The sequence below is a fragment of the Stegostoma tigrinum genome, chromosome 7, assembly GCF_030684315.1.
Source record: "Stegostoma tigrinum isolate sSteTig4 chromosome 7, sSteTig4.hap1, whole genome shotgun sequence".
Taxonomy (NCBI): Eukaryota; Metazoa; Chordata; class Chondrichthyes; order Orectolobiformes; family Stegostomatidae; genus Stegostoma; species Stegostoma tigrinum.
In genome coordinates, this window is record NC_081360.1 from 41022233 (window position 1) to 41039060 (window position 16828).

Genomic DNA, 16828 nt, shown 5'->3' on the forward strand with positions numbered 1-16828 from the left:
CACTGAGGTCATTTCGTTCCCAATTGGCACCAGAAATTATGCACCAAAAATTTTCCACCTAAATAGGAGTCCAAATATAAAGGAAGAAAAAGTGACTGTCTCCTAAGGAAGCAACTAACTGGGTCATACAACTCACGACCATCCAAAATTATTGATTTAAGCAAATTTGTTATGGGGGTGGTTCACTGAAAGTCTTTTGCAAAAAGTGTCTCCTGCCTAATATTCTTTGCAAAGCGTGAAAAATTTTGACCAAAAGTTTAAAGCTCTTTTGTAAAATTTAAAGTTCCTAATGAGGCTTTTTAAAAGAGGTATTTAGATATGTTTTCTGTGGCTTGTTATCTTGCAGCACGGGAAATCTGTTTCACATAATATTAGTTGAAAAACTCCAGTGGTTTCACAGAAGTACCGTTTGATAAGTCAAACAGCAGCAATTCAGAGATAACAAGGTGTGGAGCTGGATGAACACAGCAGGCCAAGCAGCATCAGAGGAGCAGGAAGACTGACGTTTCGGTCCTAGACCCTTCTTCAGAAATGCTATTTCTGAAACGTCGGCCTTTCTGCACCTCTGATGCTTCTTGGCCTGCTGTGTTCATCCAGCTCCACATCTTGTTACCTCAGATTTTCCAGCATCTGCAGTTCCTACTATCTCTCAGCAGAAATTCAACTGCTTCCACTGAGACTAATGGGCAATTCTTCTATCCACTATTTGAAATAACGGCCAAGAAATAGAATGATTCCCTTCACAGTCAACCAGTGGCCCTTAATGAAGATCAAACGCAGGCTGGCTGTCCATCAGCTTTGGTTGATATTTTGGCCTTGGTAACTTCCATCACTTGTAGTCATGCTTTCTGCAATAACATGGATATATCTGGATCAATCCCAATTCATCCTTGGGTACAGTACTCAAGTTGTAACCTCAAAGGTGTCACAGCAATAACTGTACAGCTGTCTTTTGGTGGGGATAACATTGTTGATGGGCTGTTTGAGTTCTTATAAGGTTTATTCTAGTGCCAATTTATGATCAGTTTAGACATTGACCATGAAAAGCACATGCTGCTTTAAAAATCCCCCTAATTCAGCCAAGAGGCCATGTATAAAGCTCAGTACAGCAATAGACTGGCCCATAAAATGGATTTGTTTCTAAGCCCTGTACTCCAGACCAAAGCTGAATTCAAGTTAAGAGGCTCCCACTGCAGAATTGAATCCTCATGGTAATGATTCACAAGAGCTTTAGATTGTATGCTACTTGTCAACATTTTGGACGAGTAGAGAAGCTTAACTTTTTGCACAAGCCTTCAATACTATCAAAACTAGATAGCCTTTTAATTTTCTGAGTTCTGTTCTAAGATACATTGAGAAATAATCTGATGGGAAAATAATTTGAGATAACAGAAGATACCTGTATTCTGTGCTTAGAGGCATTGCTTACAAGAGTCACAAGTAAAAAGGGCTTACTCTAAAGCCATCAAAACATACCCTGTCTTGAATATCTTGTAATGCTCAAAAAGCTGAGTTGTAGCCAATATTTATCCTTGATAGTAATCTAATTCTCCAAAACAGGGTCAGAGCTCCTCGCGATTTTTAGAAAATATGTCCAAATGAGTAACTAGCGGATATGTTTAGATACGTTATGTTTTGCAGATGAAAAATCTTAAAGTGCAAGGTGGTTAATCAGGTAGGATTTTCTGACATTGAGCCAAGAAGGCCATTCTGAAGAAGGATTGCTGGACCTGCAGTGTTAACTCTGCTTTCTCTCCATAGATGCTGTCTGACCTGCTGAGCTTTTGCAGCAATTTCTGATTTTGTTTCTGATTTCCAGCAGCTGCACTTGTTTGGTTTGTTTGTTTAAGTACAACTCCATCTTAGCAACTATATATCACGGCCACACTTCAAATCTTTCAGTTTTGTCACCATGGGAGATGGGTTCATGACCAGAAAGATCTCCACTTGAATACAAGAATGGCATTGAAAGTTTGTCAAGTTAAATTTCAAGAAATGTAGGCAGCAGCTTGCATTTCATTAATCCATAATGTAGTGTTCTGTTGGAAATATAGGTACTCAGTGGCAAGTAGTACATAATTTTGCACTTTAGCACATTCAGCACATTCTACATGTGTTATCTTTCGGAAAGGAAAGCAGAACAAGCAGTTGACAGCACTTTTAATGTATAAGTTGCATTTTATTATTTTTAAGACTGCCACATGAAATAGTCCACATGGTTTACTAGGTATTGTCCAGTTTTCCCTCCTAATTTAGACAAATTTTGTATTCGCGAATTTGATATTCACCAGTCGGATGATATCTTGGTCTACATGTTGACCCCACCCAGTCATATCTCATCAGACCTTACAAGGACACAGTTTTCCTTTTCCAGGGAGAGTGAAATGGATGTGAGTTGGAGAGGTTTCACTTTAGATTAGTGCCAAAATGAAAGGTGGCAGTAGTATAAGTTCCTTGATCTAACATGATGCAAACATTTTTTTGTACCAACCAGCTGGTTTTGCCTGAGGTAAATTATGTTTGGTTTAGGTGTGCAGATGTGTCCTGTTATTTAAAATCTGAAGTTGGCACCATTAACTTCCGTTTGTTATTATCCCCGCTTATGTTCATCATTCAGTATATTTGTTTGTATTCCAATGTGCATTTACAGTTTTGTCAATTTCTGAATTACTGTAGAGGCATCACATTGGAGATCGCAGTCTGTCCCTGTGCAACATGTTCCTTGATGAAATGGCTAAGCAAGCCCGCAATCTCATCACAGACATATGTACAGAACAGTGCACTCTTAGTGACCAGGTAATGTTCCAGTTTTTTATATATTGTTTGGGTAAAAGCAAATTTTTTTAAACTGGGTTATGAAATTCCTATATCAAACCTTGCAAAACATCTTTTTAAATTCTGAAAATTTAATGTCATTATTGTTTTCTAGAAAGGTTAATACTGGTGTTATTAGCTGTTTGAGGCTTAGAGAAATTACTGCAATATTAAAGTAATCTTAGGAAAGAAGAAATAACCTATTTACCTTTTACATACCTTGAAATTTGCTGAACCTATCACATAATCCAATTTCTACTTTGTTTATACTTGAATCCATAGTGGCACAACTCTGGAAAAAATTAACAATTGCTATTCTCGTACTTTTGGAATTTTATTATTTGGTCGTGCAACTACATTATCAGTGAAACAGTAATTTCCATTGTAAATCAACAAACATATAGAATTGGACCTCACATACAAAGCCATACAGAACAAAACCAGAAATGATACTACTCACCGTAACAGACTGACAGTATAAATTCCAAGTGGATAAAGCAACATTGCTTCATCAGAGGCCTCACTGATGATGTTACCTATCATCGTGATGAAACATCTGAATGAAAACAAGCCAGCTTTGCGTGCAAGTCAACAACCGCTTCCTAAATGTTACTTGAATTTTCCATATCTTTAAATGTCATGATAACAATTACTCAAATATCTTCCTTTATTTTGACGGGAGCATAACTTGTAATTACAAAGTTTCTTTGACATTGAACATTTGCTGACATTCCATGGAAAAGGGATGGGTGAAACAAGGAGATTGTTAGAGGAGCTCAAAAAATTTGGTCAACCAAGAAGATTTTAAGGCTTTTCTTTGAAGAGGGAATGCTGGTAAGAGAGGAAATGAATTCCAGTGCCTGAAGCCTAAGTGATTTGGGGTGTGACTGACAAAGGAGGGAGAGGCTCAAAAAATGTCAGAAGAAAGTTGGCATCACAAGGCAGGATGTAGAGTTTTGGGCTGGCAGAGGTTACAGGTGAAAGAGGATCAAGGAACTGAAACAGAAGAAAGATCATTTTAAGTTGTATGTCTTAGAAATTACAAATGATCATTGAACTCCCTTTCTAACAACACTGGAGTATAGCCACGATGTGGATTGTGGAAATACGAGAGGGCAGAGTATAGAGAGTATAATTGGGTAGAGAGTATAATTAAGAAACCAGTGTTTTAGGTGAAAGAATGTTAATTGAATGTCAAGGTTGGTGATAGACCCAGAATATATTGAAATATAAACAGAGGTTGTGGAAAAGATCAGATCTGGTAGCATCATTTTCTTCACAGATGCTGCCAGATCAGCTGAGATTTTGAAGCAACTCCTGGTTTAGTTCCTGATTTACAGCATCCACAGCTCTTGCAGTTTTTATTTAACATACTGAAATAATTCAGTCTGCAGATGACGAAAATATCAGTAAGTGTTTTTGTAGCAGATGAGTTGAAACAGGCAATGCTCGATAGATACAAATAGGCAGTCTTTTTGGTAGTGAAGATTATGGAGTTGGCAGCTCAGTTTGGAGTTGAGTGGAACATATTTGTGAGCAGTTTAGTTCAGTCTGAGATGGTAATTATAAAGGGGTAGAACCATGGCAAGATGACTTTGGAATGTGAGAGCTTTTGTTTTACTAATGTTTAACTGAAGGAAATCATGAATCTACAGGAAGGATGACATGCAGCCATCTGGTAATATGTAAGAAGCTGATCAATCAAGCAGGATGCTGGATAAGTGGTTAGGTGTCGTCAGTGTGTAATTGGAAGCTGACCCTATGTTTGCAAATGTTGTTATCAAGGCACAACTACTAAAATCCAGAGGTAAATGTGAATGAAGGGCATTATTTTTCATTTTATTAATTAGCAGACTTCATTGGCAAGGCCAGCATTTATTACCCATTCCTAAGTGCCTCTGAGAGTGAGAGAGAGCCGCCCTCTCGTATTTCCACAATCCACATCGTGGCTATACTCCAGTGTTGTTAGAAAGGGAGTTCCGTGATTGAAGAAACGGTTCCAACTCTGGACAATGGGATTATTAGAGATGTTTAAGCTACAAAAGTAAAAATGGAGCCAATCATTGCATTGATGCTTGGCTCACAGCAGTTATGAGATGTTGGAGGATGGTGGCATGATTGGCCATGTTGATAGCCACAGAGAGGTTTGGATTATAATGAACTTTGGTGAAAAGCATTGTGGATGTATTTTAAGACATTTCTAAGGCTTATTTGGTGTTGTGGCAGAGCTGAGAAACTTGTCCAAACGAATAACTTCTGAAAAGCCAGGCAACGATTTGGGAGGCAACGATGTGTTCAATGGCTTTGAAGATAAGAACACTTTGGAAGTGGGGTGGTAGTTGCAAAGGCAGAAAGGTCTACTAGGGGTTTTCTATGTCTTCCTATGACCGCAATTTTGAAAAAAGGCGGAATAGTGCCTGAGAAAGAACAATTTACAGCATCACCTAACATTGAGCCTGGAATGTAGTCATTTCTTCACTTCATTGGGAATGGGAAGAGGAGGTGACTGCCTGGGTTAAAATCACTTTAAAAAGGGCACCAGATGAAATGAGAGAAAATTCAAACAAAACCCAGTTTCAGGATTTGGGACGGCAGACAGCCTAGCTAGAAAGAAAAGGGGAGGAAGGCAAACTGAACAAATAGATTCAATCTTCATGTGAATGGACTTTTGAGATGCTTCGGAAAAACTGAACAAAATTAAATTTGGTCTCGAAGATTGTCTTAATACATTGACAGGTTTTTTGCCAAGGGCACTGGGGCCCAAAAACACTTGAGCTAAACTAATGTGAGTCAGGCTCTGATTAATGCCCTTTGGACGTGAAATAACTACATGCAGCATTAATATTACCACTAAATAAGCAGTAATAAATTCAGAAAAGTAGTTTGTTTCTGAAATGGTCAAAATCATACAATTTAAGAGGGTGCAGAAGGAAAGAAATCCAGGGCTGCTTGTGTAAGAACTGCTGTAAATGGGTTTAATAAATTATGTACAAACCTAAGTTTTACAAATAGAGTACAAATGGCAAGAATTTAAGTCTCGTGAAGTGTCTAGTTTCGTCCTTGATGGTATATTGTGTCCAATACTGGGCACCAAACTTTTGAAAGGCTTTAAAGAGGTTACAGGAAAGGTTTACTAGAACAGCTTCAGAGAGAAGTATTACATAGATAAACTAGAGAAACTTGGTTTGTCCTCATTTGAGGAAATATTGCTAACCGGAGAAATCTGAAAGAGATGTTTAAAATCTTGAATATTTTGAGTAATTAAAAAAATTGTTCATGGATATGGGACACACATTGAAGGTAATCTTCAAAAGAATCAGTTGGCATGCAAATCTTAGTTATGCAGTAATTAGATAAAATTTGGAATGCAGTGCCTGATAAGGAGTGGTGGATTGAGGTTTGATGCTGGCCTTAGAAAGAGAATTACATATTTAAAGAAAATGAGGAAGATTACTTGGTTATGAAAAATGGTTTTGGGAGCAGGTAACCTGAATTGCTCCTCAAAAGAACCAGCACAGACTCAGTGGGCCGTATACTCCCATATAATTTACTACTCTGTGGTTCTTTGATTGGGAATTCAAGCCCCACACCATGATTTGAGCACATAATGTGGCTGATTTTTCTTTTGCCATATTGAATTAGTATAGATGCTGCTTTTTTTAACATTAAACTGAGATTCCATCTGTCTAGAGGAGTAGAAAATATCTGTAGAAATGTTAGTACTGTGCACATAAAGTTATGTGTGTGCCAGTGTTAGCAGTCGTGTCATCAGCAAACACCCCTTATCGCTGAATAGCCACCTTTTTGATTTGCCACTCCGTTAAATATCCAAACCCAAGAAATACAGCTGACAGTGGTTGCAGAGCGTAAGCATATTGCCAGCTGCCTGGACTCTTATCTTGACATGCCTTGTGCTAGTTTTTCCCTTTTGGAGAAGAGCAGGGTGTTTTCATACCTTCCTGGCCAGTGTAGTATCTGACCAAAAAATAACTACATTTATCTGATGGCCATTGGGGAACATTGCTATACTGAAATTAGCTTCTATTTTTACCAATACAAAGAAAGTACGTTTAAGCCTGCAGATTTTCTGTAAATCATTAGCTTTTAAGTTTTTGCGATGTACCAAAGATGATAAAATAACATAAATATGCATGTTCTTCCTCGTTTATTGTCATCTGGAAGTAAAACAATTCAGATTAAATAATTGATTTTTAAAAGATATTATACGCTTTCTAGTTTGCAAAAAAAATCATTCCTGTGGCTAATTTCTTGGGTTTGGATATTTAAGAGAGTAGCCTCTTAAGTAATAGTCAAGCTTTTTACCAGTTATTGATTGAACAACAGTTTTCAGTGTTTGATAAATTTTGTGTTGGTGATCATAAGAAATAGGAACAAGAGTAGGCCAATTGGCCCATCGAGACTGCTCCACCGTTCAGTAACAACATGGCTGAACTGACATTCCTCATGTCCGCTTTACCTGTAACCCTTAATTCCCCTACTGATCACGATCCACCTATCTCAGCCACATATAATATAAACAAGACCTCAGCCCGTACAGCTATCTGTGGCGAGGAGTTGCAAAGACTCTTAACCCTCTGAAAGAAGAAATTCCTCCTAATCTCAGTCTCAGATTGGCACCCCATTATTCTTAGATTGTGCTGTCTGGTCCTAGATGTTCCCTTGAAGGGAAGCATTCTCTCAGCATTTACCCTGTCAAGTCCTTAAGAATCCGACATGTTTCAATGGGATCACCTCTCTGTCTTCTAAGCCTCCGGTGAGTGGCGACCCAACCGGTTCAGTTTTTGCTCATAAGATAGTCCGTCCAACCAGGGATTATCCTAGTGAACCTTCTCTGAACTGTCTCCAATAAAATTACGTATCTTCTTCAATAAGATGACCAAAACTGCTCTCATTTCTGCAGTCATGGTGTTACCAGCACCTTGTAGGGTTGCAGTAAGACTTCTCTACCCTTATACTCTAAACCCCTTGAAATAAGGGCCAGCATTCTAAATAAATAAATTTTCATTTTTCCACATAATGCTCTATTTGCTGCCATTTTTCCCAGTCAATCTGTTAATATCTGTCTGTAAGCTGTTCGTATCCCTCTCACAGACAGATATTGATAGGTTAAGTGGGTAAAATAGCAGCAAATAGAGCATCAGGTGGAAAAACGAAAACCTGTTCATTTAGAATGTTAGAGATAATGGGAACTGCAGATGCTGGAGAATCCAAGATAATAAAATGTGAGGCTGGATGAACACAGCAGGCCAAGCAGCATCTCAGGAGCACAAAAGCTAACGTTTCGGGCCTAGACCCTTCATCAGAGAGGGGGATGGGGTGAGGGTTCTGGAATAAATAGGGAGAGAGGGGGAGGCGGACCGAAGATGGAGAGAAAAGAAGATAGGTGGAGAGAGTATAGGTGGGGATGTAGTGAGGGGATAGGTCAGTCCAGGGAAGACGGACAGGTCAAGGAGGTGGGATGAGGTTTGTAGGTAGATGGCGGTGCGGCTTGGGGTGGGAGGAAGGGATGGGTGAGAGGAAGAGCAGGTTAGGGAGGTAGAGACAGGTTGGACTGATTTTGGGATGCAGTGGGTGGAGGAGAAGAGCTGGGCTGGTTGTGTGGTGCAGTGGGGGGAGGGGACGAACTGGGCTGGTTTAGGGATGCGGTGGGGGAAGGGGAGATTTTGAAACTGGTGAAGTCAACATAGATACCATTAGGCTGCAGGGTTCCCAGGCGGAATATGAGTTGCTGTTCCTGCAACCTTCGGGTGGCATCATTGTGGCACTGCAGGAGGCCCATGATGGACATGTCATCTAAAGAATGGGAGGGGGAGTGGAAATGGTTTGGGACTGGGAGGTGCAGTTGTTTGTTGTGAACTGAGCGGAGGTGTTCTGCAAAGCGGTCCCCAAGCCTCCGCTTGGTTTCCCCAATGTAGAGGAAGCCACGCCGGGTACAGTGGATGCAGTATACCACATTGGCAGATGTGCAGGTGAACCTCTGCTTAATGTGGAATGTCATCTTGGGGCCTGGGATAGGGGTGAGGGAGGAGGTGTGGGGGCAAGTGTAGCATTTCCTGCAGTTGCAGGGGAAGGTGCCGGGTGTGATGGGGTTGGAGGGCAGTGTGGAGCGAACAAGGAGTCACGGAGAGAGTGGTCTCTCCGGAAAGCAGACAGGGGAGGGGATGGAAAAATGTCTTGGGTGGTGGGGTCGGATTGTAGATGGCGGAAGTGTCGGAGGATGATGCGTTGTATCCCGAGGTTGGTGGGGTGGTGTGTGAGAACGAGGGGGATCCTCTTTGGGCGGTTGTGGCGGGGGCGGGGTGTGAGGGATGTGTTGCGGGAAATACGGGAGACGTGGTCAAGGGCATTCTCGATCACTGTGGGGGGAAAGTTGCGGTCCTTGAAGAACTTGGACATTTGGGATGTGCGGGAGTGGAATGTCTTATCGTGGGAGCAGATGCGGCGGAGGCGGAGGAATGAGGAATAGGGGATGAAATTTTTGCAGGAGGGTGGGTGGGAGGAGGTGTATTCTAGGTAGCTGTGGGAGTCGGTGGGCTTGAAATGGACATCAGTTACAAGCTGGTTGCCTGAGATGGAGACTGAGAGGTCCAGGAAGGTGAGTGATGTGCTGGAGATGGCCCAGGTGAATGGAAGGTGTTGGTGAAGTGGATGAACTGTTCGAGCTCCTCTGGGGAGCAAGAGGCGGCGCCGATACAGTCATCAATGTACCGGAGGAAGAGGTGGGGTTTGGGGCCTGTGTAGGTGCGGAAGAGGGACTGTTCTACGTAACCTACAAAGAGGCAGGCATAGCTGGGGCCCACGCGGGTGCCCATGGCCACCCCCTTAGTCTGTAGGAAGTGGGAGGAGTCAAAAGAGAAGTTGTTGAGGGTGAGGACGAGTTCGGCTCGGCGGATGAGGGTGTCGGTGGAGGGGGACTGGTCGGGCCTGCGGGACAGGAAGAAGCGGAGGGCCTTGAGGCCATCTGCATGCGGAATACAGGTGTATAGGGACTGGACGTCCATGGTGAAGATGAGGTGTTGGGGGCCACGGAATTGGAAGTCCTGGAGGAGGTGGAGGGCGTGGGTGGTGTCACGGACGTAGGTAGGGAGTTCCTGGACCAAAGGGGAGAAAATGGAGTCCAGATAGGTGGAGATGAGTTCGGTGGGGCAGGAGCAGGCTGAGACGATGGGTCGACCAGGGCAGGCAGGTTTGTGGATTTTGGGAAGGAGATAGAAACGGGCCGTGCGGGGTTGGGGAACAATGAGATTGGAGGCTGGGGGTGGGAGGTGCCCTGAGGTGATGAGGTCATGAATGGTGTTGGAGATGATGGTTTGGTGCTCGGGTGTGTTTCATGATCGAGGGGGCGGTAGGAGGTGGTGTCGGAGAGTTGGCGTCTGGCCTCGGCGATGTAGAGGTCAGTGTGCCATACTACCACTGCGCCACCCTTGTCTGCGGGTTTGATGGTGAGGTTGGGGTTGGAGCGGAGGGCTGCCCATTCTGCAGGGAAGAGGTTGGAGTGGGTGAGAGGGGTGGAGAGGTTGAGGCGGTTAATGTCTCGACGGCAGTTGGAGATGAAGAGGTCGAGGGAGGGTAGGAGGCCTGGGGGTGGTGTCCAGGAGGAGGACTTGTGTTGGAAGCGGGTGAAGGGGTCATTGGAGGGAGGGTTAGACTCCCGGTTGAAGAAGTAGGCGTGGAGGCGAAGACGGCGGAAAAACTGCTCTGTGTCCAATCGTGACTGGTATTCGTTGATGTGTGGTTGTAGGGGGACAAAGGTGAGCCCCTTACTAAGGACTGACCGTTCGTCCTCAGTTAGTGGGAGGTCTGGGGGGATGGTGAAGATGCGGCAGGGCTCAGTATGGCTGTCTCCTCTGGGGTTGCTGGCTGTGGAGGTTGTGGGCGGAGCGATGAGGTCGTCGGCCGTGGGCGGGGTTCTGTCGGCCGTGGGCGGGGTTCCGTCGGTGCGGCCGTGGGCGGGGTTCTGTCGGCGGTTGGAGTATCGGGGTGGGCGGCAGCAGCTGCGGTGAGGGTGGTGTGTGAGTTGTTGTACCTGGAAGTGGAGGTGGTGACTGCAGCAGCGGTTCCGGAAGTGGTGTGGCCGGCGGAGGCGGATGTGACGTCATCGGTGGGGTCTCCGGCAGTGTCCTCATGGTCAATGGCGGCGGGTGCATGGTTGGGGAGGGGCAGGGACAGACACGGGATTTGGGAGGCACAGGAATCCTCTTGTGGGTGGCAGGGGCCAGTGAGTTGGTTGTACTTTAGAATGTTGGTCCTTATTTCAAGGGGTTTAGAGTATTTGCCTTTCCACCTATTATACTGCAACCAGATTTTCAGGCAACAGTAGATTAACTTACTTCCTCCAAGTGATGAATATATATATTGTAAACAATTGCAGTCCGGCATGGATCCCCTTGGAACTCTACTAATCACGGGTCACCAACCTGAAAAAGATCCCCTTATCCCCACTTGCTGTTTCCCGCATGAGTAAATTCTGTCCATGCCAACATACTACCTCCAAAACTACAGTAAATACTGAGAGTTGTGTTGGACGAGAAGTGACTAAGCCTCAGGCAGTCTATCAGAATAAGATTGATGAGATCTAATAGAATTACATGCTATAGATGAAGGAAAGAGAAAAAGCTTAAAACAATTGGAAGATGAAATGGAGAAGGTTATGAATGCCTATTGTTACTTTGTTATTTGTACAATATTTGAGCAGTTTCATTTTTTAGGACATATAAAGGTCTGCATGTCTCAGTACCTATATAAAACGTAAAGGAAATTTGGAAAGTGTTTTCTTTTAAAACATACAGGATTTGCCGCACATTGGTGCAATGTCCAAGTAACAAAAAATGCTTAAACATCAAGAACTTCAGACAATTAACCAATAAAAGAAAAAAAATGTGCAGAGATTTTTTTTTAGTATCTCCTTTTTCAAGTTAATTATTTTAAAAATTGTTTTGTTGCTTGTCTGGCAAAAAATATAAAAGCACATCTGATTTTCTTACATTATCCTTACTCTGCTAAGATTCCATTAGTTAAAAACTCCATTATCTGTGATTAACTGTTCACATATGTGGTAAGGCCCATCTGGTGTAGGATTAAAATTCCTGAATGAGTATAAAATGCCTTTGGGTTCCCGCTTTTACCCACCATTGGTATCCTGAAAGAAACAGTGCTTGTCTAACTGAACTAGAACATCAATAATTGACAAAAGGTGCATATGTTGTACAGTTATGATTGATCTATAAAGTTGATTATCCAGGATATGCACACACAATTTTGGTTCACAACATTAATAGAGCATCAAAAGCAAGATTTTGTTTTCAGGCAAATGTTAAAAATGGTAATTTCTTTAACTTTTATAATTAATGTGGAAAACACAAACTTGCAAGCAGTTTGTCAAGAGAAGATAAATGGAACTGTCCATTTTGAAAAATAGATCTAATATTTTGCTATCTGAAATTATTTAGCAGTTTTTTCATAGTTGTCAAACAAAGAATTGTATGTTTTGCATAAATTTGATACAACACAATGAAAAGTTTTGAATAAAAATTCACTTAGCTTTTTTTATACAAGATATAAAATATAGAAAATCGCTACAGGAGTAGGCCATTCAGCCCTCTAACTTGCACTATCATTCAATATGTACATAACTGATCATACAGTCTCAGTATTCCATTCCCATTTTTTCTGCACACTCCTTGATCCAGCTAGTCGCAAGGGCTATGTCCAGTTCATTCTTGATTATATCTAATGAACTGGCCCCAATAGCTTTCTATGGGAGAAAATTCCACAGGTTCACAACTCTGCATAAATTCTTCTCATCTCAGTCCTCCTATTCTTAGACTGTGACCCTTTGTTCAAGAACTCTCAACATTGGGAACATTCTCCTCACACATGGCCATTCTAGTCCCATCAGGCTTTTATATGTTTCTATGAGGTCCCCCACCTAATTCTTCTAAATCCCAGTGAGTATAAACCCTGTAGATCCCATCTTCCCTCCAGATGTCAGTCCTGCCATCCCAGGAATCGGTCTGATGAACCTTCACTGGCCTCCCTCAAAAACAACAATGTCCTTCCTCAGACTAGGAGTTCAACTGTGCACAGTCCTCGAGGTGCAGCCTCACTAAGGCTCTGTATAACTGCAGCAAGATGTCCTTGCTCTGATACACAAATCCTCTCGCTATGAAAACCAGCATGCCATTAGCTTTCTTTACCATCTGCTTCATCTACATGCCAACCTTCACCAATTATTCCACCATGACACCAAGGCCTCACTGCACCTCACCTTTTCCAAAACTGTCGCCATTCAGATAATCTGCCGCCTTGTTTTTGCAACCAATGTGGATAATCTCACATTTATCCACATTATTGTTTTTGCCAAGAATTTGTCCAGTCAGCCAATCTGTCCAAGTCACCCTGCAGCCTCTTAGCATCCTCCTTACAGCACACACTGCCACCCAGCTTAGCGTCATCTGCAAATTTGGTGATTTGGCGTTCAATTCCTTTGTCCAAATTGCTAAAGTACAGCCCCTTAAGTATCCTTGGCCAGTTTATCCTATCCAATGCATGCCTCATACCATCAAAGTTAGCTTTCTTTAAGTTCAGTACCCTAGGTTCAGAAAATCAGGATGAAAATCAATGCATTTGATGTGAAGTCTCACCTTCATCATACATCAATTGTGTTAACTTTGGCATGTTTATCTCTTAAACTGTTTTAAAGGTTTCATTTGTTTTTTCTGTTCTGCAGTTATTGCCAAAACATTGTGCCAAGACTATCAGTCAAGCAGTGAATAAAAAGTCCAAAAAACAGACTGGAAAGAAAGGGGAACCCGAAAGGGAGAAACCTGGAGTGGAGAGCATGAGAAAGAACAGGCTCCTGGTTACCAAGTGAGGAATCGTGAAGTGTCGCTTTTTTGTAATTTTTCTTCAGTCAGTTTCCAGAGTGATTGTTTAAATAGAACAGAAAAGTGTTTGGAAGTCATAAATTGTGAAAAAAAAAAGCACTTTTAAGATTGATTTCTTGTGTTTAACTGCCTTCTATTTGTATCAGTGATGTGCAGATACAGTTAGTTTAGATACATTGTATTTGTATCCATTATGGAAAAGCTGCTTTATGACTATCCCTGAAAAATAATTAGATCATTTATTTTTATTAATCGTGAATATGACAGCATTTTTAGAGAAACTTGAACTAGCCAAAGCGTTCACCTTAAAACTTGCTTATGCATACAAAGATGACGGACAAGATGCATACCAGGCTATATGATAAATGCATGTAATGAAGACATGTTATTGCAAATTCAGTATAATGTATCTATGGGACACCAGCGTTATAGACTATTGCTTGATGCAAGTAGTGGTAATATTTCTAATGCTTGCAACTGACAGAGGTGGAAGTATGGATTGAGGGTTAGTTGCCATGAGGAGATTTCAAGCAGCTAAGTGAGTAAGCAAAGAGTTGCTAGATTCATTACAATGTGGAGAAAAGTGAGATTAAGCACTTTTGAGGGGAGAAACAGAAATAAGGAATGCTTGTTAAATAGTGAGAGGCTGGAAGTGGATCTTTAACAGGACTTCTGTGTTCTTCATGAGTTATTGAAAGTTAATATCCGGGTCCAGTAAACAATTAAGACACGTAAAGATGATTTACTACAGTTATATGGTGCCTTGGTGAGACCATCCCTGGAGTATTGAGTGTGTTTTTGGTCTCTGTACCTCTTATGCTTGCCTTGGAGGCAGGCCAAAAATGATTATCAAAACAATTATTGGGGTGGAGGGATTGTTATGTGAGGAAAAGTTAAATAGGCAGCAAGTTTGGAAGAATGAGAGAGATTGACTGGTTAAACGCAGGAAAGACGTTTGCCCGTCTTGAATTGTCCAGAATAAGAGGCAGACTGTTTTGGACTAGGATGAGAAGAAATTCTTTTTCTCAGAGGGTGATGAATCAGTCAGTAGAGGCTCAGTCATTCAGTGATATGCTTAAGACCGAGGTGAATATATTTCAATAAATGAAAATTGTTTAAAAATACAGGGATAGTAACAAGAGAATGGTATTGAAGTAGATCAACCATGATTTCACTGAAAGGCGAAGTTGTTTTGCAGGTTGAATAGCCTACTTCTATTTCTTACGGTCATATGCACTTGTATTATTAGAATTAGGCCATTCAGCCCATTGTCTCTGTTCTGCCATTCGATCATAGTTGAAGTTTCTTAACGTCATTCACCTGCATAATCCCCATGACCTTTGATCACTTTAATCAAGAACTTATCTATCTTAAATATACTCAGTGACTTAGCTCCATGACCATTGGTGGCAATGAGTTCCACAGACTCACCACCCTATGGCTGAAGAAATTCCTCCTTGTCTCAGTTCTAAAAGGTCATCCCTTCACTTTGCCGTGTCATCTGGTCCTTGTCTCTCCTACTAGTGGAAACATCTCCACGTCCGCTCTATCCAGGCCTCTCAGTTTTCTGTAAAATTGAGTGAGACCCTCCTCTTTCTAAACTCTGTCAAGTACAGGCCCAGAGTCTTCAACTGCTTCTTACAAGAAAAGCCCTTCTCCCTCAGGATCGTTCTTCTAAACTTCCTCTAGATCACATTGAAAGCCAGCACATCCATCCCTAAACACAGCGCCAAAACTGCTCTCAATGTTCTAGCTGCTGTCTGACCAGAGCCTTCTATGGCCTCAACACTATATCCATACTCGAGTTCCAGCCCTGTCAAAATGAATGCTAACACTGCATTTGCCTTCCTAACCACCAGCTAAACCTGCATATTAACTAATCATGAACTCATCCTCTTAAGTCCCTTTGTGCTTCAGATTTCTGAAACCTTTCCCCACTTAGAAAATAGTCTTCATATCAAAGAGTATAACCTTACACCTTCCCATGTTGTGTTCCATGTGCCACTTCTTAGCCTACATTCCTAACCAGTCCGAGTCCTTCTGCAGCCTCCCCACGTTCTTAACACTACCTGCCCCTCCACCTGTCTGTGTCATTTGCAAACGTATCAACAATTCCGTCAGTACCTCCATCCATATTTTCAATGTATAACATGAATAGGTGGTCCAAACACTGACCCCTACAGAACTTCACCAATTACCCACTGTCATCCTGAAAAAGACCCTTTTATCCCTACTCTCTGCCTTTTGCCAGTCAGCCAATCCTTGCCCCTAATACCATAGCCCTTATCTTTTTTAGCCTCCTGTGCAGCACCTTGCCAAAAGCCTTCTGGAAATACAAATAAATCACATCCACGGGTTGTCCATTGTCTAACTTGCTCATTATCTTATCAATGAATTCAAACTGATTGATTTAGCAGGCATGATCTCTGTTTAATGAAGCGGTGCTTGACTCTGCCCTGTTTTACCATGCACTTCCAAGTACTCTGCAATCTCATCTAACCGGCTAATAATTTTTCAACTTCTGCCTCGTTCCCTTCTTAAACTGGGCTGTTACATTAGGTATTTTCCAATCCTATTTGATGCTCCTTGGACTCCAGTGATTCCTGAAGGATTACCACCAATGCCCCCACAACCTCCTCAGCTATCTCCTTCTGAACTTGTGATGTAGTCCATCTGATTCATGTGATTTATCCACCTTCAGATCTTTCAGCTTCCCTGGTACCTTCTCCATGATGATGACAGCCTCCAAACTCCCCTCTGTGCCCTGACTCATGAAGTTCCGATGTGCTGCTGGTGCCTTCCGCAGTGAGACTAATGCAAAGTAATTGGTTTTAAGGGACTCTTTAAAGTAGAAAAGAGAGGTCTAGGTTGTGAATTTGGAAGAGCCTTGGCAGTTGAAGACACTGTTGTTGACCATGAAGCAATTAAAACTGGGATTATACAAGGAGCAGGAATGAGAGGAATGCAGATACAAAGTTGTGGGGTGATGTGGGGAAAGGGCAAGCAATGTGCAACAAAAAAGGCACAATGAAAGTTCAATAGTACAAGAATGGAGGTAGAATCTGGTTTGGTGAGAATAGGCATCCTTTATGTCGGTGCAGTTATGT

The 16828-nt window shown here is 42.1% G+C and overlaps 1 protein-coding gene across 4 annotated transcripts in view; it reads left to right on the plus strand.

Moving 5' to 3' along the window:
* nckap1 (NCK-associated protein 1) overlaps positions 1 to 16828 on the plus strand; it is a 197991-nt gene that overhangs the window by 129370 nt on the left and 51793 nt on the right. For all 4 annotated transcript variants that reach the window (XM_048534158.2, XM_048534159.2, XM_048534160.2 and 1 more), the window contains 2 exons: positions 2677 to 2796; positions 13565 to 13704. In XM_048534158.2, coding sequence (XP_048390115.1) covers positions 2677 to 2796; positions 13565 to 13704 — 260 coding nt within the window. The remainder of the gene's footprint in view (positions 1 to 2676; positions 2797 to 13564; positions 13705 to 16828) is intronic.